General features: G+C 41.1%; 1 protein-coding gene across 2 annotated transcripts; it reads right to left on the bottom strand.

Annotated features, from left to right (window-relative positions):
• Nucleotides 1-488: 488 nt before the first annotated feature.
• Nucleotides 489-27,760, bottom strand: NMT2 (N-myristoyltransferase 2). Of its 2 annotated transcripts, XM_085227357.1 has the most exons (12): nucleotides 27,627-27,760; nucleotides 20,040-20,175; nucleotides 14,261-14,405; nucleotides 12,244-12,362; nucleotides 12,048-12,139; nucleotides 11,825-11,941; nucleotides 11,287-11,457; nucleotides 9,456-9,564; nucleotides 5,737-5,907; nucleotides 3,505-3,672; nucleotides 1,352-1,489; nucleotides 489-1,151 (listed from the first exon to the last, which is right to left on the bottom strand). In XM_085227357.1, the coding sequence occupies exons 1-12, from the start codon at nucleotides 27,734-27,736 to the stop codon at nucleotides 1,131-1,133; spliced, it is 1,497 nt and encodes a 498-aa protein (XP_085083483.1). In that variant the 5' UTR covers nucleotides 27,737-27,760; the 3' UTR covers nucleotides 489-1,130. The 2 variants fall into 2 exon arrangements, with proteins under 2 accessions (XP_085083483.1, XP_085083484.1); XM_085227358.1 differs by lacking the exon at nucleotides 20,040-20,175 and having other exon boundaries at nucleotides 27,627-27,757.

Genomic DNA, 27,760 nt, shown 5'->3' with positions numbered 1-27,760 from the left:
TGCCGAGCATTGGAGAGGGAGTTACAACAGCTTACCCAACAACAAACATCAGCCCTCTTACATTTCAGGAAGCAGAGTACACGGGCTTCCAAGGACTGAGGGTAGAGCTTTTCTCTTCTGCTTACCAGCCACATAGAAAGCGAACTTCTTGTTCCCCAGTCAGGATAAAAACACTACCAGGAACAATTTATGAATACGTATTTACACAAGATACTTTTCATTAGAATTACAGACTTCATAGGAAATCAAAGTAGACAAAGGAATATGTGCAATTTTGCAGAAGCATTGAAAACATTCAAACTATAAATATCCTGATAGCACTACTAAAATTCTTAGTTTTACACACAGGCTGATGTTACTCTACTGAGGAAAAACTAAGGTTTTGTGCCACAACTGTAAATTAAGTACAGTAATGTTTTATCATTCCGGCAACATAGGTAACACCTGCACTGAACAGTGCGATACTGTTAAATCAATCCGCTGATCTATTGAAGATCAAAATACAAATCTGTATTTTTATTGATTTGGCAGCGTTGCTTATGGAGAAACAAATGCACTAGTTAAACCAGTACATTGTCATACTGCTCCAGTTACAAAAAACATCCAGGACTTTCATAGAGCTACAAACGTATCATACTTTATGATTTTTCCCCAAATGATGATATCCACGTGAAGTAAATATAGCAAAGATACTCGAGTTTGTATCCTTCATTCTGTTACACTGACAAACATACACCACCACTTAATAAATAGAAATGCAGCAGTTCATCCACATAATAGCAAATATTTTTGTACCCTAATCCACCACTGAAGTTCAGTTTATACAAAACAGTCTTTTCTACAGAGTGGAAAAAAAAATACCTTCTTCTCATCAAGGTGCAAGCTAAGCTTTGAAACTTAAATGAATGTGCTTTTATTCTTTTCATGGACAATAAAAGTTTCAAGGACCTTCTGATTTATCTGAAAATGCATAAATTTGGTCACATGTGGATTTCTTCACCGTTCAGGTTTAATGGACTATTTCAGTATCACTGACGTTGTGCTTTTACTCCTCTTGAACAATATCATTCCAAGAGTTATGGAGATCAAATTAATTCAAATGATGACCTCAGAGTTCTAGAAACGTGTCCTCATTGTAATACAAGACCAACCTACAGGAAGAATAGAAACGTGGCATTTTAGTTTATGCACAGCAATAAATCCAGGCGTTCTTAGTTTTCTGCACTGGAATTATGGATCTTAAGTGTCCCCAATTAAAACAGCTATTTTAAAACTCTTCTCATTTTGGCCAGTAGACTAAAAGTATTACTATACCTAGCAGAGTCCAGAAGCTCTTTTTTAAATCACTTACCTTTTCAGATTCCATGCCAGGACACCTCCAGTTGTACAAATAATACTGCAAATTTCCATCTCCAATCCCAAACTTGAGTTTTTCTAGGAACGTTTTGTTTTCCATCAAGTCTAGTGCATTGAACACATCAAATCCTTTCTGGCAATAACAGAACATTTAAAAAGTTTTAATGCTTCAAATGACACAGAAATGACAGTTTCCATAGTTGACACAACAATATCCAAGAGACTAATCAAATTAAGTTGGGGAAAAAAAGATACGAGAATATATCTTTCCTTTTAATTAGACACACACGCAGATTTTCCCAGTGGAAAGTAATGCACAGCTTTGCTTGAAGATTATCTCCAAAAGAGTAGTTAGCCAAGACACTGGTGTGTTATCAATACTGGTTTGGCTGCAAATACAAGCACAGCTCCACATGGGCTGCTATGATGAAAGGAAACTCCATCCCAACCAGACCTGGTACAAAGGTAGTGATGTGAGGTACATGTAAACAAAAAGCTGTGGTTAGGAGTGCACTTATCATTTCTCCTGCCTCTCCTCTCCTCATCTGAAAGTCCCAGTGCCAGACCTGCAAATGTACTTAGGCACTTAATGATTGTAGACAGACCCAACAGGAACTTTGGAAATGCACAAGCAACTTAATCTCAGTATTTTCACTGCATGATGACCCATTTAAAGAAAAGCATCATGTGACACATTTTAAGAGAAACATAGATGTGGGAAGGTAGCATGGCCTTGTGGTTAGACCATTCCATGGTTCGTGACCCATTCAGTGGCCTGCTCTATGGCCAGTCACCCAACTCCCCATGCTACACTACAACTGGAGACCAACCTTTGTATCTTTCGCTTGACTTTTAGAAATAGGTAGTATGTTTAGGCACTTCTAAAAACTATACTAACACCTGTATCTTCATATTTTTCAATACCTTTGAAAGCCTATCTTTAAACTTTCTTTGGTATTACAGTGGAGCCTGAGCAATGGGGTTCTGTATTGCCTGTGAGTACCCAGGAGATCTCTTTGCCAAATAGTTACCTGACTCAATGCTGTTTATAGTTCAAACAAGCCTCAGCAAGCAGTTCATGTCATAGACATTAGCTCAGCTGCAGTGTTGCATGGCTGAGAGACAGAAGATGAAGACTATAGAGCTGCTTTCATGCTGCCTGAAGTCTGAACAGATACAGCTTTTGCAGTCCACAAGCTTTATAAAAGATTGGTGCAGAAATTCCTATACCTGGAGCACAGACAGGCAACAACTCTGAACAGGGTCAGATAGAACACACTTAACATCTCCCTGCATTGAGCAGTCATCTGCTAGGTGTAACATCGCAGCACCTCAGCTGGCAGAGGCAAGCTTCCAGCAGGAGGAGTACAAAACATGCTGTGCTCTGCACTGTGTTGGGAACTGCTGCTGCAATGGATACCACGGACTGGATGTGTAGTGCTGTTAACTGCCAGCTCTAAATAGGTCTCTGAGAATCCACTCAGAGTGCTGGGACCTGCACAGCTCTGTCCACAGACTGCAGCACCATGGTGTTTGTGCCATACTGCTGTGGAACCCTGATGACTAAGGGTTTAATCAGCACTAAACCCTTATTATTCCTATGTTTAAAAGCTCTTCTAGTCTTTTCCCCTCCACTTAACTAAATCATATACCAGTTATTCCATGTACAAAACAGTGCCTAAGAATTACATGACATCATCTATGTAACTTCACAGGCAGCAGTTCTTAACGAGATAAAAGTTGGAGCAGACTTTTTCATTTTGTAGAAATGAAAAAAACACTTCATTTAATGTATTCAATACAACTTGTTAACTCATCCAAGGGGAAAGATTTTAGTGATACTTTTCATTCTTCTGGTACTGAATGAATATGGTCACCAGTGTGCTCTTGGGTACTTACATAGTTAAAGCTATTGCACATGCTCTGATCTTCATGCACTTGTCACTTGCTAACATTATTCAAAATAAAAAGGAAATGCAAACATAGTGTTTTATATTTCAATGTCTACTAGTCTCATCATATGCACTCTGAGCTGTGGATATTAAAAGAAAACAGAATGCAATGGAATGCATAAATTACTGACAGTTTATACCTTGCCATTACTCCTGAGAATACTTTCATGAAAATAGCAGAAGGAAAAATACTTACCAACTTAGCTATTATGAGTGCATCATTCATTAAATCCAAGAGGGGGGTCTCTGTATGAATATTGTAAAAGGAATAGGCAGCTTTCAGGCTTTTATGAACAGGATGGTGCATCACTGTTGAAGGTAATGTGTAGAAACTCAGGAAGTCTGTTAAAACACCATTTGAGCCCTAGAAAATACAATCAGGAAAAAAAAAATAGTCAACTAATAAATAACCACTCAGTTACTGAGTGTAAAACGCAGCACAATTTTGTACATCATACACTCTGTAAGAGACAGGATTGGCGAAGAATGGAAGAAATGGAATCATTGACAAGGATGTACTGATACATCAAAGTGAGACTGCAGTCAGAAATGGTCACTTCAGAAAAGGACACAAATATTTAGATTCTTCTACTCTATTACACCAATAACATTTTGACAACCAACGGTCAAAGCATTTGTTTCCCAAGCTTGTCTTTCTATAAACAAAGATAACAAAACATACTTTCCTCCCAGAAACATACATATGGAAAAGTTCTCCCAACTGAAGATTTTTTTAAGATTTTTTTTTTTAACCTGATGAAGTTCATATGGAGGAACCATTTTCTCAACTTTCTAAAAATATAAAATAATTACTGTGCTTCTATACAAAGCATATTCAGATCAGCTCTCGTGATTATTAATCAACAAGTCCAATCCTTTTGCTAGACAACAGTGCTAAATTACACTGAAATTCTAATAAAACTAGTAGTCATTAAAAAAAGATAATCAGACAAAAATCCAAAATATCCTACAAAAACTTGCCTAATATTTAATGAACATAATGAAGTTTAACTATTTTCAAGGGTGCATGCATTAGGAAATAATTAACATATGGGTTATAGCTGACACGCTCAGCACAAAGAATGCCACTCAGACTTTCACTGTTCCCATTCTGATCGCGTTTCATGATTCCTCCAAGAAGATAAGAGTCCACAAGCACCAGAATTGTGTGTCTCCTTTGCCTTCTTTAATTTCTGGGCTTGAATTCACCAACACGGATTAAAAAAACAAGCCAGAGGATGAAAGGGTGGTGAGGAGAATGAAAGAGGAGCAATAAATCAAATTAGACCATGGAGAAGTCCAGTGAGCAATGGACCCACTGCACAGTAAGAAGAAAAGTAACTCTGGACAAACATGTCTGATGAGCAGCACCTCTTATGTCCAGCTGCAGTAAGTTTCTAAATTCAGCTGAGACTCCTGAATGAATTCACACTGCAGCACTGCAGTGTGGAAATGCTGACAACTGCTACTTGAAGCTTCTCTGAAGATGTCCTAAGTTTAATAATTTCATTGCTGATCATTTGAAATAACCTCATCACTTCAAACAAAGCATTTCACTGCCTGAAAGTTATGTCCACACCTGATACAGCATGGAGCCAAGGGGAAAAGTGCACCTTCCTCCACTAGCTTAATCACAGCTAACTCCAACCACTCCTTGAGGGTTTCCAATGCAGACACTACCTTACTCCCGTACTGCTTATTCTGTCACAGGTGTTGTCACAACAATCCAGGCTGAGGGGAAGAAGCAGCAGATAATCATTTAGGAACCAAAGAGAACTGAACTCCTAGCTGACAGCAATTCACCACAGCACCAACACACAAACAAGCACACACAAAATCATAAATATTCATACACTCTTTAAAAAATATGTATTTTACTGAAGCAGACTATAAAAAAATGCATACAATTCCCACATAGCAGGTGTTGCTAAAAATTGGTTTTAATGAAGTAAAAATGTTGAACTGGCATATTGCAGAAACATATCAACACCCGTGAGAACAAAACTGAATTCAAACCAAATCCTTTTATCAGTCATTGAATCATTTTTCTAGAAAAGCAGATTTGAAGACCATTACTTAGTATTGGACAATTACTGTCACTTCTCTAGAGAAGTAGCAGGAATCAGGGAGCCACACAGAGTGTGGGAAGGTTGTTTCTGAAGATGCGTAAGTTTCTTTGACATAAAACTTCCAAAATTTTCAAATGATATTTTGAGATTTCAAAATTCTTCTTTAAAAAATTGTAAGAACGCTGCAGTTTATGACATTCAAGCAAGCATTTCCTAACTATAAGAATGCAATATGAAGAATAAAACTTGGAGTCAAGAGATCAAATCTCAACTGCATTTCAAAAAACTTGATGCTGATGATAATTTTTCACAAGCAGCATTCATATGCATGTTCTTGAGGTAGTTAGGGAATGTTTTACCTCTACAACAAAAGTGTCAATAATATGTTCCCGAGGCAGGAACCAATGGGCCACCTCTTCTTCATCCATCACAGGAGCAAGATTAAACTGCTTCAAGTAAGTGTTGATTAATTCTTGTACTGCTTTAGTATCTTTCTGTTCCATTGGTCTTAAACCTGAAGTCTTTGTAGCCTTATGTAAGAAAGAAAAATAAATGTTAAGATGTTGAAAGGAAAACTGCATACACAGCAAGGTCTGGAAATAGGCTGCGCAATCATTCCGCCTGCTCTAATGCATTCATTATTAGCCTACTTTACCCTAGCCACCTAATTCATCATGCTACTTTACAAACTGCTCTCAATCAGAATTCCCCCTCTTCTAATTATTGCGACAGTCTGGGGCACTTCAATCTTAATATTCCAATATTGAAGCAATTTCATTTCTCCAGAGAAGGAGATGCTACTGCCAGCAGCTCAGGCTTCACACATTTGAATTTCATTTTTTTTTTTTTTTTTTTGCAGGTCAATCAGTATTTATCTTCTTCTAAACTACACAGAGCCCAGGTACAGAAATAAAACATGAAACAACTTACACATCAGAAGCTAATTTGATGAAGATAAGAACCCCTGTGATTCAAATTTAAAAATATTAGTCAAGCTATAAAGCGAAGTCAAATGATAATATTTAATTAGAAATCTTTTAACACAAAATTCCACCTGTTCTTAATGCTTGTAAACTTGCTTTTGCCAACTCAAATTTCTATATACACCCAACCACAATTTACCAGAAAAACTTTTCATAACTTCAAGCTTTCTGAAATTAAAAAGTTATGGTATTTTAACAAATATTGCAGTTTACTTGAATGTAAACATTGGAAGAAGAAAAACTGCTTTCTGGTACTACGTGATTAACTTTTAAACGAGCAAAGGCGGCTGAAGTTTTCTCCCCAGTTTTTATTAGCTTTCTTGATTATTTCCTTTCAGGAAGAGAAAGGCTCATATTTTTCTTCAGAGCTAGTTTATCCAGCTTCTTCTGTCAGAGCCACATACTTTGCCATGTACCAAATTAATCATAGCAAAGTCAACTGCAAGAGCAGCCAGGTAGTGACTTGATTACTGGAAGCCTGAAATTAGTGCAGCTGATTATACCCCACTTAGAAAAGAGTTATTCTGGGGGAGGTTTTTATTCACATACTCTGGGATTCAGCAGCTAGATGAAAAATTGAGGCAAATTTTGCCACAGTCCCATATTGGGTTTAGTCTAACTGCTTTCCTGAAATGGTCTTGTGACAGCACAGCACAGCACCTTCTCAAGAATTTTAAGTGCTCTGAATCCATAAGGAGAATTACCCTTTATATATTGTATTTTGTTCATAACCTCCTTATGAACAACAACATGAAAGAGTAATCTCTGCTCCCCCCAAGCCTTTGTCTTCTAAAGCTATACACTGGAGCATGAAGGGACAAAAAGCAGTTGTGCGGGAACATCTTTAGAATGGCCAGCTTAAGTGATTATTTACAGCTGCAGAAGTGGAGAAGAACTTCCAGAACAGGGCTAAATTGTGTTTCTCTGCTCCAAACATTGAGATGCCTTGGGCATATTCCCACATGAGTATTCTAGCTTAGGAGCTCAGTCAGAAAGATATCTATAAACACACTCCTGTCCTTATTCAAAACACAGCCAGATTTTCTCCCTTTCAGAAAACTCCTTGCTTAAGAGACTGAATACCACCACCACCTACTTTTTTAATGTACCTGTAGGTTTATGCACAGTCTTCAATTAGGGTGATATTTCAAGGATGTAATTACTGTATTTTCTCTATTATTTCAGAAAACTTTTTCAGTTCACACTTCTTGTGATTAGGATTGATTCATTCCTATTAAAGGCAGATAAGCTCCCAGTGGCAATGATATTTCAAGGACTCTAGGAAAAGAGGTTAGAATGCAAGAAACACTGGAGCTGAGGGACACTAAAGGGATGGTTAGGAATTCAGAAAGCTTTTATTTTAGGACAGTTTGGCCAGAATGAACCAATTTGTCTGACATAACTGTTTATAATAACAGCCTGAGACAGAAGATACAGATTTGCAAAAGCACTTAGACCTTTCCACAGGAAAAGAAACACTACAGAACCCAAACTAAGCAGTAAACATTAACAAAAATGTCAAGGTTGGGTTGGATAGGGCCCTGGGCAACCTGATCTAGTGCCTGATTTAGTGGTTGTCAAGCCTGCCCACAGCAGGGGGGCTGGAACTTTAAGGTTCCTTCTGTGATTCTATGAAAAAGATTACATCTTTATTTTCCATAGAAGAATCTCCCAAGTTCTATATAAAAGTAAATGAACAACTGAGGTATAAGGAGTCCTAAGGCCCTTGGATTATGGCTGACCGTTGTATGATCCTTATCTTATTCTTTAAGCTATTCTTACCCTGTATTGTTTCCTTGAGAAACAGTACTAGTGTTGCTACTGAAACCTATATTTGAAATTGTCTATGGAACTTTTTAGGCTTTTTAAAAACATCTTCAGATTTGATGAAAGCTATATTTAGTTCTCCAAGATTAAAACCTAATTAATACAGTTATTAATTCATAAGCTCTGAAAACTGCTGCCCTGCACACAAGGGAGAACCCACACGTGCAGGCATAGGTAGCACGTGGGCAACACAGGAAATGAGTCCCACTGACAGCAGCAGGAGTTGAGATCAAGCCATGGCACGTGCTCCATACTGAGGAGTGCTTAGTGTATTACTCACATGGGCCAGTAACAACATAGCCTGCAGCATCAAGCTAAATATAAACAGAAACAATTCTCCAAAGGCAGATAAATCATTACAAAGTACATTGTAAGTACAAAAAAGTACTTTTTTTTTTTTTTAAGCCTAAAGGGAGGGTTTGTTTACATCAAAAAGGTTTACTTGATATGGCACTGGTCCAAAGGATAGTCTGCAAATCCCTCCAAATAGAAAGGTAGCTTCTACAAGCAAAGAAATTGCTTTCAATCATATAGCTTAGGCTGGCTTCTATAGGTTATTACAGCAATGAGATTTTTTAATAGTTCATCTCAGACTACTTACAGTGACTTCTCCTGTCAAGGAAATGCATGTGAAGGCTTTTTGCCAGACTAGCTATTAGCAGAAATATGGAAAAAATATTTTTAACTAACCTAGCTATGCCAGAACTTTTTTTTTTTTTGGCCACATCATGCAAATAACACAATATTCAAGGCAGCTTTTGCTGAGCCTGCTCATTGCAGAGGAACAACTTTCTCTGACAGACAAGAAACAGCTGTGACTTGGAGTAGAACCAACCAATCCCACTGTACTCAACTAACTTTCTAGAGGACTTTTCTAAGAATTTTAAGATGTTAGCTGTTAATTTTCTAATGCAGCAATTTGTATCAGATTTATTAGATTTATTATACCTAGAATAATCTTATGCACCTTCAACTCAATCCCACGTGTTTATGAAGTCAAGGTTTCTGTGTGTATTTACTTGTTTCGTGTTTTTTTTTTTTTTTTTTTTTAAACTTTTGAGTCTACATTTGTATTTTCTCCACACATAAACCTACACTTCTAGGAACAGTCTCTTCTGTTTAGTATGGACCCTTATTTCTGCTTGGTAGAAAAGATTCTGTTTTTCCATGTTCTGCACGCACAAAAGCCTGAGCTGTCAGAGACAGATGGAAGGTTATTTTGGGCCTCCCAATAACTGTGGGGATTCTCTAGAAGACATACTGCTTACATCAGGAAGTCTGTAGAGCTTCATTGTTCTCTGTAGAGTCATGTTTCTACTCAAGTGTGAAAATTTCACCTCCACCAACTTTCTGGGATTCAGTGATCGATGCCAATACCTGGAAATAAAATTCATGAGATTAGATTGTGTTTTAAGTGTCAGCTTTACCTGCATCCATTTCTCTAATTTCTTGCTCTTCTCTTCCTCTACAAATTTATTTCCTAGCCAGCCTTTACTGATCTGATGTCTGTAGGAGGCTTGAACAACAAACAAACAAAAAAAAAATCAACAAAAAAGGAAAGCTACACCTAAGCAATAGCTGTTAAACAAGCCTGCAATCACCACATTTTGGATCTAATCTCCTTAAGGAATGAGTAACCCCATGGTTAAACATTCTGGCACCTGCCATATCCCCGCCAATCTTTTCATGCTTACAAGGTAACATTTATTTTATTGATTGGTTTTCAAAGCTTAAAAGCAGAGGTCCCTCTTTACTCAGTCACTGAGCAGTTTGGTGAAAGAAGACTCTTCCCTGCAGACCATAGTGCAACAGAACATCCCTAGTTACTCTAACACAGCATGGCTTTTTTTCCATCCTTACTTACAGAAGATTACAGAGTCTTTGGTGTTGATATGTACAAACAAAATTTAAACCAAAAGGCTCACGTATGAGTATTCTGTCCTCAGAAGGATACGGTTGAAACAGAACTTTTCCCAGCAGAAATAAAATCTATTCCAAGCAAATGAAATCATACTTTACAACATACAACTATTTTCATGTGATAGCTTTTCCATCTTTATCAAATTCCTTTCTCCAGGAAAGATGAAAGCATTGAGAAAAGCAGATCACACCAATTCCCAGAAATGCTCTGCCATCTTTGGCAAGTAACCAGATCAACAGCGAAGTGTCTCAGCAGGGAAACAGGCCACTTGAAAAACAAAGGTATACAATGCTGCCATTGCTAGCATGGCTTTCACCAGAAGGTCAACAGAAACATTATTAATCTATTCAAGGTAAAATAAACACACTCAGTATTAGATTTCAGACTGAAAAGATATTTTATCCAAGGCTCCAAAGGGGGAAAAAAAAGGAAAAAGAAACCAAGCAGAAAACCACATACACATACTTGTGCTTTTAGGTTAGAATCAAATCTGCAGCTTTCAATTTCTTTGAATTTTTTATATATATTGAATATACCCATATTGGGTTTACGTGGCAAGGTTTTGGTAGTGAGGGGGCTGCAAGTGTGGTCTCTGGGCAGAGCCCAGCAGCTGTCCCATGTCAGACCCACAGCTGCCACAGTTGAGACATGAGTGACACTGGTTTTGCCTCTGGGAGAGAAGATTTAAGGAACAGAAAAACTGCAGAACAGCAGCTGGGAGAGAAGTGGGAAAATGAGAAGGAACAGCCCTGCAGCCAACAAGGTCAGAGAAGTGACTGCAGTCCCCATTCAGTGTTCCCTTGCATTTCTCAGGGGGAAGAAGTAGAGGAGGATGGATGGATGGATGGATGGATGGATGGATGGATGGATGGGGGAGAGTCCGTAGTTGGCCCGCAGTTTTCACTGCTCTAGTTTGCTATCAGTAGGCAATAATTATATTAATCTCCTTATGCTGAGTCTGTTTTGTCTATGACAGTAACTGATAAGGGATCTCCCTGTTTTTATTTCAACCCATGTGTTTTTTTCCATCTATTTCCTCTCCCTGTCTTTTTGGGAAGGGAGAGTGAGAAAGCAGCATAGCACTTCCACTGCAAAATTACCACAATACCAATTACACAGCATGCACTTAAAATGACTACTACAGGAACCAATCTTATTGTGAACATCACCTAGGTTACCTGCAAGTGGCCACAGGTTTGGGAAGCACCACTCCAGCAGTGTAAACAGCCTGAAAAATCCCTTCCAGGTTTACTCTTCTGGTTATTTCCCGAATCAGTACAGGTGCCACCCGCTTAGATCTCAGTTTCTTATGAACACATAGAAAATTGATTTCTACCATCTTCTTCACACTAAAAGGACATTATAGAGAGAAAATAAATTAAAAAGAAACATACTACTGACAAAAACAAACAGCATGCTGCATATTCTCAATTACATAATATTAGTTTTCCATGTTGTAACAGAAGAATTTGATGTAAAGATAAATCAGCCCGTGTCAAATTATGTCTGCAACAAATATTAATCTGATATCGTGACACGAGTGGAAAACTGTATGATATGCAAAGCAGCATCTAAGCTGTTTGCAGTACTCCATTCCCTACTGTTAATGAGCCTCTTTGTAAGTTCTCCACAGTAGTGGATGCCAGCTTTAAGATCTGTGATGTGCCAGTTAAAAATTTTATTTTTTACAAATATAAAAGTAATGGTGTGTTTTACCTGTCATAAATACGAATATTTGCAGGGATGGCACTTATGAATCCTACCAGCTTTTTGTTTGAAGACACTCTAACCCCACAGTGCCACTGCGGTAACCAGCCTGGAGGACGAAGAGCCCTAGAAGCGATGACAGAAATAATTACAAATTACTGCCTAAGAAGATGTAATAAAAACACCCTTCTTTGCACTCCAGCCAGAACAGAATGTAGCACTTGCCACTCACCACAGAAGAAATTCAGGGGAATAATCGAACCTAAACATATTATCATCATCTTCTACATAATTCTCATTTAACAGTGTGTATAACTCCTTCAGCTGAAAACAAAAAAAGAAAAAAGAAAAAGAAAAGGCTTATCCACACACATCAAGCAGAATACATTTCAGTGATTTTAGGTACATACAACAAATGTTTTACTTACAACTTCAGCATTGCTAAGATCCAATGTGTCCCACATAAAACCTTGTGGCAAAGAATATGGCTCTAGGCGGACGTTGTCCTTATCTGGCTCAATTGCACCATGAGAAGTTATGACTTCGTCTTTTGAAGGAGGAAAAAGCAAGGGAGGAGAAGAAGAAAAAAAGAGAACAGTTACACTGCTAGCTTCCCAATTAATTCTCAAGAACTTCTCAGTTCTTATAAACTGCATTCAGACTAACTACTACTTCATCACAGTATCTACAGCCAGCCACAGAACTATTCCATCCAGTGTTTCATAACACGGGATACCAGTTTATCAGCACATGCATGATGCTTGGCCAGCTATGAAATCCATGGTTTCATCATGAGAAATATGCACTGACAGCTAACGAGCGACGGATCCTGTTTACAACTGCCTTGAACAGGTCTGAGCTCAGCAGTACTACTAAGGATCAGCTTGTAAGGAGTGCCAGAAGAATAGGAAACGTGTCTTAAAATCCTACATGAAAGAGTGTTTCTCCTACCTTAATGTACAACTCTAGTTCATCAGTATATAACAATTGGCTATAAACAGAAATTGCTCCACTCCTATGGAGTGGCACCTACCAAACATGGTACATGCTTTTCCCAAATAATGCCCAGTCCTGACAAGCAGTTATGGCTCACTTTTGGAGCCACTTCTGTCCCATTTGGAAGGTCAGAACTACCAGCATCTTTACATAAATTTTGGAAGTATCAGCTGTCTCACTATATAGCAGACAAACTAATATTATACAGTAATGGATCTCTTGCTAACAGTCTTAATTATAAGGCAGATGGATTCTGAAGTTAATTTAATGCAAAGATTCCTACAGCTACTTCTTGAATCAACAGATTCTTTTTCCATCTGAACGTAACCTGTGTATCAAACAATGAAGACTTCCCATTACATTCATTCAGCAGATTAAGCTAAAAAAGATAATAAAATTCAACAACAGAATCAAGAAGCGATTCAGAAAGATTGCTGAACAGAACCTCTGCCAGCCTAATTCAACAAAGTGTATTTCTACTCAACGGCCCTAACAAACCATCTTTAGAGTAGAGAGCACTCTGCTCTGGACTTCTCCATGCAAGGAAGTCAGAGAAAACACAGCCACTGAGGACTGAGCTACAGACCCGGATTAATGTGAAACACTGCCCTTTGGACAGATGGAGAAAAGTGTTCCTGTGCTTTACACTCAACTGACTTTTGCCTATTCTACACCGGCCTCCAATGCCATGGAGACAAACTTTCAGAACAGAACGACAGCTCCTGCTTTACTTGTGGGGCCCCCAGGTTTCTTTGGGGGCAACAGAGATAGAACAGCTTGACTTGAAAAAAAGTGAAAGGAGAATTAGACGATACAGAAATAAGTCAAGAAAAACAAAACAAACAACAACAACAAAAAACAAGACTCAGCAGCTGTTTTCTCCAAAAGGGACTCAGAAAATATGTTTCCAAGGTAGTGTACATTGTGGAAGATACAGGCGAACAAAGAGCAGTGGAAGAGCTCAGCACAAGGGAAGCATCACTAACCACTTAAAGCTGCATGGAAACACTGTGACCTGCACCAGGAGAGTCACCATCACTATGACTGCAAATTGATCTATGCTACTCTTCCCTCCCTCCCCCCTGCCCAAAAAAACCCCAAAAAACAGGGAAAATAAATAGAACAAAAGTTCATTCCCATCACCACTTGATAGATTTTTTTATTTGCCCTGAAGTGTTTCGTGTTCTGTTATTTAAGAGTTCAGAGCTATAATATACAAAGGAATGTTACTGCAATAGCATTTTTGTAGAGAACACCAGAATGAGATTCATTAACATTGTGTTTTGTTGCACATTATTTTGAAATTTATTCACCTAAAGAATATCAGTAATTTCATATAAACAACACAAAAGATTAAGGAACTCACATGCAGTCCAACTTAACACCCACTTTAAAAAACTACACAACTGGTATACGTTCTTTCAAGATCACATGCCCAATTCAACTTACTAAGTTTTGGTACGGGTTGTGTATCCCAGAACTGGTATTTACGTTTGGTAGCCTCATCAATGTTCTTTGCTGGACCTTGGCATGCAGAGAGCAGCTCCATTGCTCTCTGGATATCTTGAAGCTTTTGCATTGGAATGGCTGGATTCTGCACATGGAGACAAACAGAATAGGGTATGATTACTTTGGACACGCTGTTCACTTCAGACCACTGTACAAATGCGGGCATTTGCTTTATTCTTTTGTATCCTTTCATAAGCTCTTCTTACCACAGTCACTTTCGGTATTATCTTCAGCAGCAGGAGGAGGGAAGGAGAAGAAAGGAGAGGTGGGAAGGAGACAAGCAGCTTCACAAAATACTTAGCAACTTTGAGTAGTGATCGCATTTGACTGTGAAAATTCAGTGTTGGTACCACATATGGCTGCAGCATTAGGCCAGGATACCAGTACCACAATAAAATCTTATTATATTCCTCTCCCAATAGTAAAATAGAATAAACAGCAAAAGCAGATCAGCTTTGATATCTAAAAATCTAAAGACACTACACAGTGCTATTTGAAGTTATGCTTCATATATATACTATTAAACATTACTTAAGATCAGTATGGCTCAATATTTCAGTTGTGCTGTTGTTGTTATCCACTTTACAACCTCAGTTATGTTGGATCTACCAACTAACTATTAGGTACCGAATTTTATAGTAGGCAGCTTACTGCATTGCATAACATGTAGAAGTTCACCATTTTATCACTAGAGCCAACACTCATAACTTAAGGCAACTTTATGTTACAGAAGCAGATGTAAAATAAATTAATCTTAAAATTAAATTAATCTTCCACTTAAAAGTGGAAAAGTCTTACTGAGAGTTATCTGAAAAACAAAAGCTTAAGGCTGGGCATTTCTGATCTGAGCTCCTAAACCCTGACTTCTGAGCATTCTGAGTAAGCGTAACTACAATGAGAATTCTACCTGCATGTGAAATTGCAGAGGAATAATGCTAACAGACTTTTAAATGTAAAGGAACTTATCTCTCCTTCCTTTCCTCCCTCTCTTTTTCCTTCTCTCTCTCTCTTTTTAGAACCATCTCCCAAGCGACAAGTTGAGCATACTAGCAGCATGCTTATGCTCAGGTTTTCCCAGACTTTGCAGTGGAATAAATATACCTGATGGAATAGACTCAAATGGATTGGAAAATGTTACATATTTCTGGATAAAGATTTCAAGCCTGATGTTTTCTTGCTGAACATCAATACTATTTCAGCATTTCGTTTTCTGACTAGGATTTGTGTGTTGAAAAACCGCCATAATCTACGTGTAATAATGAGGTTCAAGCTTCATTTGGACAGGAAACTGCCTTCGCTGTACTCAGTCACAGAAGAAGTAGCACGTGTGCCCTCTAAATACTATGCAATTTCTTTCATTAATTTAAGTGTGGCTAAATTTGGCCTGTGAGCACACTTTAACACCCATCATCTAAATAATTGTGAACTAGCATATTTACACACTTCCATGTAGTTCAACAAACTAAATCAATGCCACTGAAGCATAAAAATCCTACTCCATTCTTCAATCCAAGTAACGGTGATGTAGAGTACTTTTATTAACTAAAAATCAATTTGACAATTACCTGCTGGCCTGATACAAACACTTCTAACTCTGCTAGATAAATTCTAAACTCTATCAGTAGATTAAGTAATCATATATCAATGTTGATTTATTCAGTATGTTTTAGATATTTTAAGTCGAATATTTTCTCTAGATTAAGAAGAAAACGACCTAAAGAAGTTACTAAGTTCTAAAAGAATCATAGAATGGCTTGGGTTGGAAAGGACCCAATAGATAGATCAAGTTCCAGCCCTCCAGATCTGGCACTAGGCCAGGCTGCCCAGGGCTCCATCCAACCTGGCTTTGAACACCCCCAGGGATGGGGCATCCACAGCCTCTCTGGGCAGCCTGCTCCAGCACCTCACCACTCTCTCTGTGAAGAACTTCCCCCTGACATCCAATTTAAACCTTCCCTTCTTGAGCATAAAAGCATTCTTCCTTGTCCTGTCACTTTCTACTCTTGTAAAAGGTGATTCCCTTCCTTTTTTATAATCCCCTTTGAAATGCTGGAAGGCTGCAATGAAGTCTCCTCTCAGCCTTCTCTTCTCCAGGCTGAACAAGCCCAGCTCCCCCAGCCTGTCTTCCTAGGGAAGGTGCTCTGAGCATCTCTGTGGCCTTCCTCTGGACCCCTCCAACAGCTCCACATCCTTCCTGTACTGGGAGCCCCAGACCTGGATGCAGTACTCCAGGATGTTAACTAGCACTTGGAAGTAAAAGTTTGTGTTTGGTACTAAGCACAAACATGGGTTGAGACATCTGGAGAAATCTCCTTTCCTCTCAAGAAGTTGAGAGGAAATCCTTTTGGTTTCCTTTAATGGAAGGCAAGAAAAGCATACCCAGCGCTTCAACATAAATGAGAAAGAAGAGTAATTTTAATTCCAGTGTGAGGAAAACATCTCCTCACAGCACAAAAAAGCACTATAAAGTAGTGTAGTGCAATGGAGGCGCTGAGGTACGCAATGCAGTTTTTGCCCCAGTTTTGGTGACAGGACCTAACCTGAGATCTTCAGTGTCTTGGCCTTGTGGCAGTGCGCAAGTTTCTTACTACCTAGAGCAGAAGAGTGAGTTAGGGACCCTTCGGCATGAGTCACTTAGCACAAGCCTGTGACAATAAGCAGGATGCACCTGAGGGTGCTTCAGCAGCTGGCTGGTGTTATTGTAAGATCATTCTCTATTAAGCTTGAAAGATTACAGCAAATGCAGCAAAGCCCACACAATGGCAGGGGCCAGCACTGACTGGCTAGGATGCAGCTTTGCAGGACCTGGGAGGCCCTGGTGGGCAGAACTGAATGTGAACCAACATTCTGCTCTCACAGCAAAAAAAGCCAACTGCATATGGGGTTGTACCAGCAAGAGTCTTCCCCTATATCTCCCACCCTTGAGACCGTAACAGTTTAGGGTTTCCCATTACAGGGAAACCACACACACAGCACAGTGAATTCAACGGAGGGCCACCAAGAGGGGGCTGAAGCACATGACATGCAACCCTGAAGAAGGCTGAACAAAGGCTGAGAGAGTGGGAAATCTTACTGCTGCCTAATTGGAGGATGTAAAGAAGACAGAGTCAAGCCTTTGCAGATGGCTTAAGGACAGAACAAGAAATAATGGACACAGTTGAAAAAGATCAAGTTCCATTTTAGATATAAGGGTTTATTAATAATATTCTAATCACATGGATGGTCAAACACTGGAAGAGGCTGCCCACAAAGGATGTAGAATCTCCATCTTTGGAGTCCATACAAACCCATCCGTGCCTGAACAACCTCACCTAATTGGATTTGCACTAAGCAAAAGGCTGGGCTAAAGATCTCCAGAGGTCCCTTTCAAGCTAAGTTATTTTATGACTGAATGCTGTGCAGGTCACTGGTGACTACAATATCACTGACAGTTTCAGAGATCTGGCCAGTTCACTTGTGCCAGTGTGGGAATTCTACATCCCCAGGGCTAATACTGAGAACAGCCTCCACAAAGTCTCATGAGATGGGCAGCAAAGCAAAGTGTCCTAAAGGTCAACTTAAGCACACAGCTAACATGCATTTATTGCTGTGGTTACACTCATGATAGTGCTCAAGAGGTCCGGCATCACAAATGAGAGAGGGAGAAGCCGAGGAGACTCACTGTTCTGCTTTTCTCATCTGCTGACTGATACATCAGTTTACAGACTCAGCTCACCTCAAAATTCTTTTTCAAAATAACTGTCAGTGAGTTCAGAAGCCCCACTGAATACTACCTGAGGATCTTGTGTATATTCTCCTAGAGACCAAGTATAAGACACCACTTTCCTCTGAAATATTTTGCAAAGCTTCTTTCAACAAACAGCAAGCAAATGCTAAACATGCTTTTTTCATACTTCACATAGAACAAGGAAAACAAAATCTAAGTATCACTAGAGTTACTTGAAAAAATGTATTTCTTCACCCTGACAGACCAACAGTCTAAACACCAAAGCTGTCCAAGACAGAGAAACCTGTCTATTAGTGAGGTTGTGCACCTGAAACAATGAACAGAAAGGGGAACAAACCAACACTGGTGCATTTGCAAGATCAGAAATGAGGTAACTCTGTGAGGGCAGTAATACGGCTTAGTTATGCTACAGCATGAGAGAATAACTTAAATAAAGGCGTCTCTTCTTGTGTGCCTACAAAACAAAGCTTTAATAATTCTAACAAACTCGCTAAACTTGTTGTATTAGTGAAATATCACTAAGTGCATCACTGTAACAAGGATAAGTACCCACGTTTGCAAAATACAGTGAGTGTTCCAGAAACTGTGTGCAAAACTGCAAGGTGCTGAGGACTAGTGCCCTGCAGATGAAATGAAGCAGATTCCTTTTAATGCAACAATAAATCTGGTCAGCAGGGGATCTAGGAACTCTCACCATACCACCATAATGAATTATATATTAATATTAAAACTGACCCCACTCCCATTGGGAAAGAGTGTAAGATTACTTGGCTGTTGCTTGCAGTCTTCTTGCATGAGCAATTCACGCCACATACTTCATACAAAAACAACATCAAAACATGCAGTGAGACAAGAGACTATGTAAGATCACTCTACATATACATAAGCATCCCATGTGGCAAATGTATCCACTCAAAGCAATGGGTGTGACACAGAGAAGATCCAGAGGGACAATACAAAATCCATCTGTTAGTTAACAAACCAGAGCACAACTTCTTCCCAAAAATTAGTTGGTAAAATATCAACATAAGTGACAAATTACATATACTGTATATATATACAGTTTGTATTGTATCTATATACAGTTAGCATAACTTCTTTTACATTACTTTGATAAAGCAAACCTAACTGCATCAACATGCTCAGTAGCCCATGAACTTTCATATCACCATTTATAAACCTCAGTTCTCAGGTTCAGATTTCTCTGGAGATATGATAAAAAGCCACCAATGCACATGACTCACTTACTTTAACTAGAACCTGGCAGTCAAAAGCATGCAGACAAAGCCCACAAAGGCTGCACATCCCCTCAAGTAATTTTGCAAACTTACTTACAGTGCAGACCTTTCAGATGGCAAAAAGTTTTTTCAGTCTGTACCTCCACGTTAGAGATTACTGCATTTTGTGCAAGATGGTATGTTGCTACTTTGCCCAAATAAGGCTGGTTAACAAAGCATAATCACCTCAATAAGATTTTGCTGGACTGGACAGGCCTGGCTGAGCATAGGATTTGATCTATTTGTGTGTATGTGTCAGTGTAAAATGCTATAAAACAGCACAGGAAGCATACAGTCAGCATGAGCTTACTTGTCCATCCCTCCTTCTGATGCTTGCCATGAGATAGCAGTATGCTGTCCGTGTAACTGCAGCTGCACTAAACCTTGTTAGGTGGCAACTAAACTAAAGGCAACTCATCAAATGCAAAACGTTCTTAAAAGCATTACCAGTGCAGATTAAGGCTCTCTGCTACAAAGCCTGAATTCTGACTGCTGTTAAACAACACTGTGGTTAAAAACTGCTGTGGTTACAACTCTCTGGCTAACTTCATGCAGTCAGCCAACACCAAGACTTACTCCTCCCTTCTGAAGAGAGCTGCCTAATTCAGGTGCATTAGGGCAGTAACACCAGCTCTCTTTTACAAAAATCGACATACAAATTAAAAAGTTGGTAAACAGAAAGCGCACACAAACTGAAACAGGACAAGTCTCTCACTTTTGAAGGCTGCTGAATTTTAATCTCTTGAGAGTCAGATGCAGAATCTGATTTGGTGCCTCCAGAATTTGGCTTCTCCTTTTTTCTCTTCTGTTTCTTTTTCTTCTTCTTCGCTCCCAAATCCCCTCCAGGGCTTCTGCCAGAAATTCAGAGAATGTGCAATGAGAAAAATCAATAGCACCAAACTTAAAATTCATAAAGATTAAATATGGAAAAATCAGCAGTGTTATGAGAAAAATCTAACAGCAGTTTGAATCTGCAGCCAAGGCAGTGGAAAGGAAGTGGGGGGAACCGAGAGTGCATTCACCAAAAGCTTCCCGCAAGTGCCTCATTCGTTTGACACTCAGAGCCCAGCACAAGCAGGCATTTTGACGCAGCAGTGTGAAACTGTGATACATACACTACAAGAGCCTCAGCTCAAACATGAAACGACCATACCCACGTGTAGGCAGGAGACTCACCAGCCTAATTAACTGTTTCCTCAGAAAGCAGCAACTCACACAGAAAATTGGGCCAAAGACTTCAAGCAAGAAAGGTGCATTAAGGTGTTATAAACAGCAGAGCAAGAGTCCTCCGACGCTTCTACAAGTGGTTGCTGTAGGGATAGATAAAAATCCCACGACCCTGTAACCATAAATTCCATCTGCCCTGTTCCAAGGACAGTTAACTCTGGGTTGGGATGGAATTTCCTGGGGAGACGAAGACATTTAGAAACACAAATTCAACTGAGCTTGGAGGAATATGGGAAAGTGCAGGAACCAAGGAAGGTGTCCCCCTCAAAACTGGCTAACTAGTGATAGCCCAATATTTATCCTCCATGATGTTCAGCCATCAGGGACAGCTGAATTGGTTTTGACTGGATTCTTCTCATTCTGTTTTCAAGAAATTTTATTTCTAATTGAAGCAGTGATGAAAATCTTGGTGAAATCTCATTAAGAATCACCACAAAATGACCCAAATATTTGTGCATTAAAACAATCAGTACAACAAAGCGTACAATGTGCTTGCAGATTCTGACATATTTCAGCTATCGATAACACAACTCCTATTTTCTTACAGGAGATTTTAATTTAGCAACTAATTGAGATATAGAATCAAGATCAGATTAGATTTTGCAAAGTGTGGGAGGTGTTGGCAACTCTCAGACGGAAAGCAAAGGAGGGAATGAGTCAGTTAGCATGAAGCCTCTTCAGGAGGTTTATCTCCCAGCAAAGCCATGAACATATCATGGTGTCCAATACAGACGTTAGGCTTGGGCATTTTTCAGTGGAAAAGAAAAAAAGTCAAGGAAACAATTTTGGGGAAAAAAAGGAAAAAAATAAGTTGCTACACTGGCAAACCAACTCAGAAGAACATTAACAAAGTTATTCAGGCCAATACGTTTGCAAAGGCCATGCTTTTTGCTCTAAGACCATACTGCCCTGCCTCAACAGCAAAAAACCTTGCCAGAACTCACGTCAGTGTGAAAGTACCAAATTTTCAATTTGGAAGCCAAAAGCCTGCTATTAATCAAGCATTTAACTAAACACAGACTCACTCTGTAGCATCATTGTTTTTCTCTAAGAAAAATCAACCCTGACAAGAGCTTACCATTCCCAATCATACCAGACTAAGTCACGCTCCCAGTGAGGTGAGAACTGGAAATTCAAGATTTGGGATCAACCCCAGGAGTTGCACAGAGGACAGAAGTGTAACAAATGAACACAGAAAGGAGAACCTCGAGTATTCATCAGAGCTCTGCTGAAACAGAAGACTGAGCTGTAAAGTCGGGCAGGCAGAGAGCTTTCAGTACACAGTGACAGTACTGCTGGATCACTTATGTGATTCTATTAGCAGTTCCTAAACTCTCACTTTTAAATAAACACATTTAAATCTTTTTTGAAGGCCTGTATACCAAGCTAACATTTGTGCAGAATCTAAACAAAGAACAGACCTAGATCATAAAATCATAGAATGGCTTGGGTTAGAAGGGACCTCTAGGAGCACCAAGTTCCCACCCTCTGCCACAGACAGGGCTGCCAGCCGCTAGGTAAGTACCAGATCAGACTGCCCAGGGCCTCATCCAGCCTGGCCTTAAACACCTCCAGGGATGGGGCATCCACAGCTCCTGTGGGCAACGTGTCCCAGCACCACTCCACAAAGTAAAAACAACTTCCTCCTGATATTGAATCTAAATCCCCCTCCATTCCCCCTTGTCCTATCACTATCTACCCATGTAAAAAGATGATTTCCCTCATGTTTACAAATTCCCTTTAAATGTCTGGCAAGAGGTTATAAATATGAGACAATGGAAAAACAAACAAACAACAACAACAACAAAAACATAGACAAGACTTATCCAGGACTTCCCCATCTCTGGCAATGTTGAAACAATGTCAGAGAAAGTGAGATTTTCACCTTTGCTAAGATGTGTTTAACAAGGTACTGCTTCATTTTCTTGAACTCAAACTTTTCCTAAACTTACACCCTTTCCTGTAGCATGACAAACACCAGAAAAATGCCACCCAGTGTCCCTGAGCCGATCCCACTTCACACCAAGGCGCTGCCCCAACCTCTGCTCCTCAGCAACTCATCCTGCAGCAGGAGCTGCCCACTCACAGCACAGGGCTCCTGCTCACTCCAGGGTCAATGTGCTATTTAGTTTGGTGAAAGAACTAGTGACTACTAGAAAAAAAAGAAAAAAAAGAAAAAAAAAAAAAGGGGTTGGCGGCTGTGTAGAAAAAAAAGCAGCTTTGCCAAGCTTAATTAACGTTACCTCAGTTCAACTGCACTTTTACCAGGATAATCGCAGTTTGTTCTTTGACCAGCTCAAGGTTTTTTCCATATAGAAATGCATACATTTTTTAGCTGAGAAGGAGAGAAGACAGAACCAAGCTGCTATGGAGGCTGGACAGTATTTAAAACTACTCATTTCTTAACTCTGCTTGAGGCTGGGGAGAGTGAACAGGGAGAAGTGTTTGAAACCTCCTTCAATAATCTCCCCTTCTTCTTTCTCCTACCATCTCTGCACCTTCAAAAATCCCTCACCTTCTGGCTTTTGGCTACAGAACTTTCATGTTGCCTCTTAGAATATAAACATTTGCACCCATGTTTGACAGGTTACTGGAGCCATTCAGGGCAATTATTTTTACACAGTCTGCTGCTTAGAGTTGGTCTTATCGCTGTTGCAGCCAACAGAAAGTTAAAAGCAAAATCTTCGTGTCCTTTACCTCCCCGGGCCCGCATGCAGCTGAGGTCTAGCAGCAGGCAGTGCACAGAAACTTGGGTCAAACCAACAGGCTCATCCAGCATGAGCTGCAGCCAGAGACACTGAGTGAACTGGGGCAAAAGCAAAGCACCTCCATATTGGTGGTCCTACTCAGCTTCAGCCCTGGAAAGAGCTGAAAGATCTTAAAGCTGGGAGAAAGAAGGTCCGAGAAGGGAAGAGCCTTGTTGCTCAATATTCAGTAATTACACTGGATATAATGGCACATGGGAGATGCAAAGGTAACAAGACTATTAGTGAAGACTCCTATTAAAAGCCATTAAACATACTTATGTGCTAAGATCTGAGTTCTTGTCTGCTCAGGCATACCTGTATGGTCTGAAACATATGTCACTCTTAATAGCTGGAAAAAATGACTCTCACAGCTCAACAGAAGCTGACCTTCATATGTGAAACAGAGCTGTTAACCAGCACAGGCAGGAGGATGAGGACCTGCAGCTAATTGTGATGCTGCCCCAGGCAGAGCAGCCCCAGTTGGAACGCTGCTGTGTCAGCCCAGGGCCTGGCAGAGGTGTGCCCACCCCACAAGCACTCTGCTGACAGGAAGGTGGGCCACCTGGTCTGTGGTACTTCAACTGCACCCACCATGTTGGTCTCACAAAAAAGAAAGCAGAGAGGCCAGGTAATGTGTGATCCAACTGCAGCCTAGGCTAAGAGGAGTCAAGAGACCCCCTTCTGCCCCAAAAGCACTAAAGGTTTAGCCTTGCTGCAGGAGCAGGCTACAGGAAAGTTACTCAGGCCCGCATTTTCATTATTTTGTTACATGTATAAGCTCGTGATCCCACCCACACACCTTTCCACTTATGTACACACATCTGGTGTTTCATATAGATTTGAAGAAAGAATTGTGCCTCTCTCAGCATGTGGGTTTTTAACTGAGCCCCTGTGGGGCAAGGCAGGGAGCACTGTGCGGAGCTCTGAGCAGAACAGGCAGCACTCAGATGGAACGAGTGGGGCCACCAGAGCCTCAGAAGCCAGGTGCTCACACTGCTCTGTCCCCTTGCTTTCATTCGAGATCATCCCACTGAATATTCTTCAGTGTTGTTTTGTCTTTTTGGACACTGAATCCTGCTTTGACAGAAACAGCTCACTCTAATATCAACATCTGCTTACATGGAGTGGCAATTTTAAAGTTTCTCAAATCTAAAACTAAAGGTCTATTTCAGCTGCTTATTTTTAAGCTGTGAAGGCCCAGGACTGTATAGCTGGGGATTTTCCTCTCCTTCACCATATTGTTTGTCTCCCTGTGAGTAAGCGAGGTCACAAAACTGTGTTTCTGAAGGTGCTATGTAGATCCTTCTGATCATAAAAATCAGATCTTATGTTTTCTGGCAAGATTCCAACACATTTCAAAGTAGCATTATTGATACTAGGGCTGTCCTTGGTCCATACAGAAAATGGAGGCCTAGAAGCAAAGAGCTTTCCCCCTCCTGTATTAGGCCACCACCATTTCAACAGCATAAGACCAGAGAGGGTTATTACACATCCTTCAAATTCCAGTTAGCTTTCCCATTCCTGACAGCCCTTCTGGACTAACACTTCATTTACACACATTTCAGTGTTTGGAAATACAAGTTTCTTCAGCATGAAAACCCAGCAGCAGTGCCTTAGAACAGAACCCACAGATATTCCCCACAGCTCTGTGGGCTCCCCCGGCTCACTCTGGTCTGTAATGCTATGCACCAAGATTTCAGTCTCACATGTTTAAATCAAGTACTGCCTCCAGACCTTAAAAATATACTAAAACATATCTGTATCTAAAAGTAGAGCTGTTTAGAAAGTTGCCCTTTAATGATAATTGAAGGGGTATACTACTAAAACATCCAAAGTAAATCATTTGTTATGAGGGGGTGGGGTCTAAAGGTCATATTTTTCCTCATCTGTTTACAAGATTTTCTTCTCTGTCATGGAGCAGAAGGAGGCGCTTAGAATGAAGAGAGAGACCTCACCAACCAGGCTTAGCAGAGGAGTCAGGTGCAGTAAAAGGTATTTCTCTACACACACACCAACAAAGCTGCCTTGTAAACAACATTTTATTACAAAGCAGAACAAGTACAGCATAATGCATCAAGCAGGAGCAAACTGCAGACAGAACAGCAATATGAGTCACACAACATACATAATCCTGCAGCTAAAAAACAGGACCAGAAACAAAGGACAAAAATATCTGCACAGTTGAGAGTCAAAACGGGTATTTTCTGCTGCAAAGTCGCATTTTTTTTTATATACATACATATATATATATATGCACAATATCTATTTGTGGGCAGTACCATAAGGACACATTAAGAGATAGTTTGAAAGTAATTTCATTTACAAAGTGATCCTATTGAAGATTGGCACGCAATACATACTGACCTTATTAAAAAAAAAGTACAGGTAAAGATAGCATGAGATTAAATATTGATCAGCATCAGCGGAAACCATTCACCACGTAGCAAGTCAGTTGGCAGAGCCACAGTTTTAAGTTGTACAACTGCTCATAGGTTGCTTACCTATACAAAGCCAAACCTATGAACTACAAGTAAACTTCAAAACTACTTCCAAAATGAAAACATTGCAACAGGGAAAATACAGGGAACAATACAGGCTCCTATAGCCATGGGTTAACTTCCCTGCTAGAGGGCAGATCTTTAGACGTAGTTGTAGCTGTAATGTAACATATTTCTTTGCATTTGATGGAACTTGTTTGAATTCTTCAGCGTGCAGAAAGTTGCAGCAAACAAGGTTCTCAAAGACTTAAAATACAGTCATTCAGAAGTCAATATTAGACTTCATGCAACGAAAACAGCATAAAAAACTGATACAAATACTTAGAGGCTTTTCTCTATGGCAGCGGTCTCCCTCTGAGTTCGTTACATTTCATACTGAAATAGGAAGCAAAATCTTCCAAATAAAGACAAATTAAGGAGCTTCTTTGAAATATTCCTTAAAACACCTCTGGGACGTTCAACAAAAACAAGTTTTTAAGAGAACACTGCACAATCCACAGCTGTGTGAGGTGCCCCAGCAAGCTCAGTGGAGGCCAGGCTGGGGTACAGCATCACCCTGCATCTACAGTGTGAACATGCAGACCCAGCAGCACACAAGGAAGTTTTCCCCTTGCTGCCTTTTAAACCAGCCAGTCCTCCTCCCCTCCAGGGTTCCCAGGCTCCTCTCACCGCATGTAAGATGCAGAGCTGCTTGTTGCCAAGCAAACCTCAGGCAGGAGATGACAAACAGCTTACATCTCCAAGCATCAATCACCCCCAGGAACGCTCTCAACCAAATGAATCAGAAATTCATGAGGAAGGTATTTGTGTAGCGGTATATAAATTAACCTATTTCTATTTTGGGCTACTCCTGGTTATGACAAAGAAGCATTTTCTTTGCCATCAGTTTTCCAGCTCCCAAAACAGCAAGAAGGCATGTCTAAACGAAGCCAGTTTTTAAACGCATCTCCTCCCAGAAGCTGCAGCGTGAGCCAGGCCCGTGGCAGCGGGTCCCAGATGGAAGCACGCCGCAGACTGAGGGGTGCCCGCGGTGCAAGGCCCGCGTCCCTGGGTTCTGCAGGCGGTCCGAGGGGAGAAAAGCCACCACAGGCAACACAGCATCGCTCCGCTGGCTGAAGCACCCGCACTGCTCCACACAACATGTGGATTTAGAGCTGCTATTTCGATCCGGACAATAGAGGACGCCGAGTAGGAGGAGGGAGCGCATGACAGGGACGCGGTGCCGCCCCGCAGCCCGGGGAGAGCTGTGTCCGCTCCGCGCCGGGACACCCGGGAGCGGCACGGCCGGGGGAGCTTCTACAGCCCAGACCCCGAGACGGAGCCGCTCCGTGCCGGAAAGCCGCTGTGCACACACAACAGAACAGGGCTCCCCTTCCCTAGGCGGGGAACGCTCGCGGACCGGTTTCTAACTCCGCCGTCCGGCCGGCGCGCCGGGGCAGCCGCCCAACCTCCCCGGCCGAGGCCCCTCCGCTCCCTAGGCCCGCCGCCCCCACGCTTCCTCCTTCGGTGGAGGCCTCCCCACAGGGAGCGGAGCGAGGCAGCGCGGCCCGGGCCGGCGACGTCCTCCCACCCGCCCGTTGCGGCGGAGAGCGGCCCGGGAGAACGGCGAGGGGTACCCGCGGCCGGCACGGGCTTCGGCGGAGCGCGGGCCGCGCCACGGAGGCCTCCCACCAGCTGACAGCCGCCCGTCCCCGTGAGCCCCGCGCCGGAGCCCGGTTCTCCCCGCACCGCGAACGGCCGCTGCAGCCCCGCCGAGCCCGCCCTGCCGCCACCCGAGAGAGGGAGCGAGGGAAGAAGAAAGGCAGCGCTGTGCCCACAGCGCGCACCTACCCCTTGGCGTGCTCGGTCTCCTCCTCATTGTCGCCGTCTATGCCGCAGGTGTCCTGGTCATCCAGCTCCAGGCTCTGCTGGCTGGCCGCAGACTCGCTGTCCTCCGCCATCACGGGGGAAGGAGGGAGGGGAGG

The sequence above is a fragment of the Meleagris gallopavo genome, chromosome 6 (genome assembly GCF_905368555.1).
Source record: "Meleagris gallopavo chromosome 6, MGAL_WU_HG_1.1, whole genome shotgun sequence".
Taxonomy (NCBI): domain Eukaryota; kingdom Metazoa; phylum Chordata; class Aves; order Galliformes; family Phasianidae; genus Meleagris; species Meleagris gallopavo.
The sequence above is the reverse complement of the archived record's forward strand: the minus strand, read 5'-3'. Positions and strand labels throughout refer to the sequence as shown.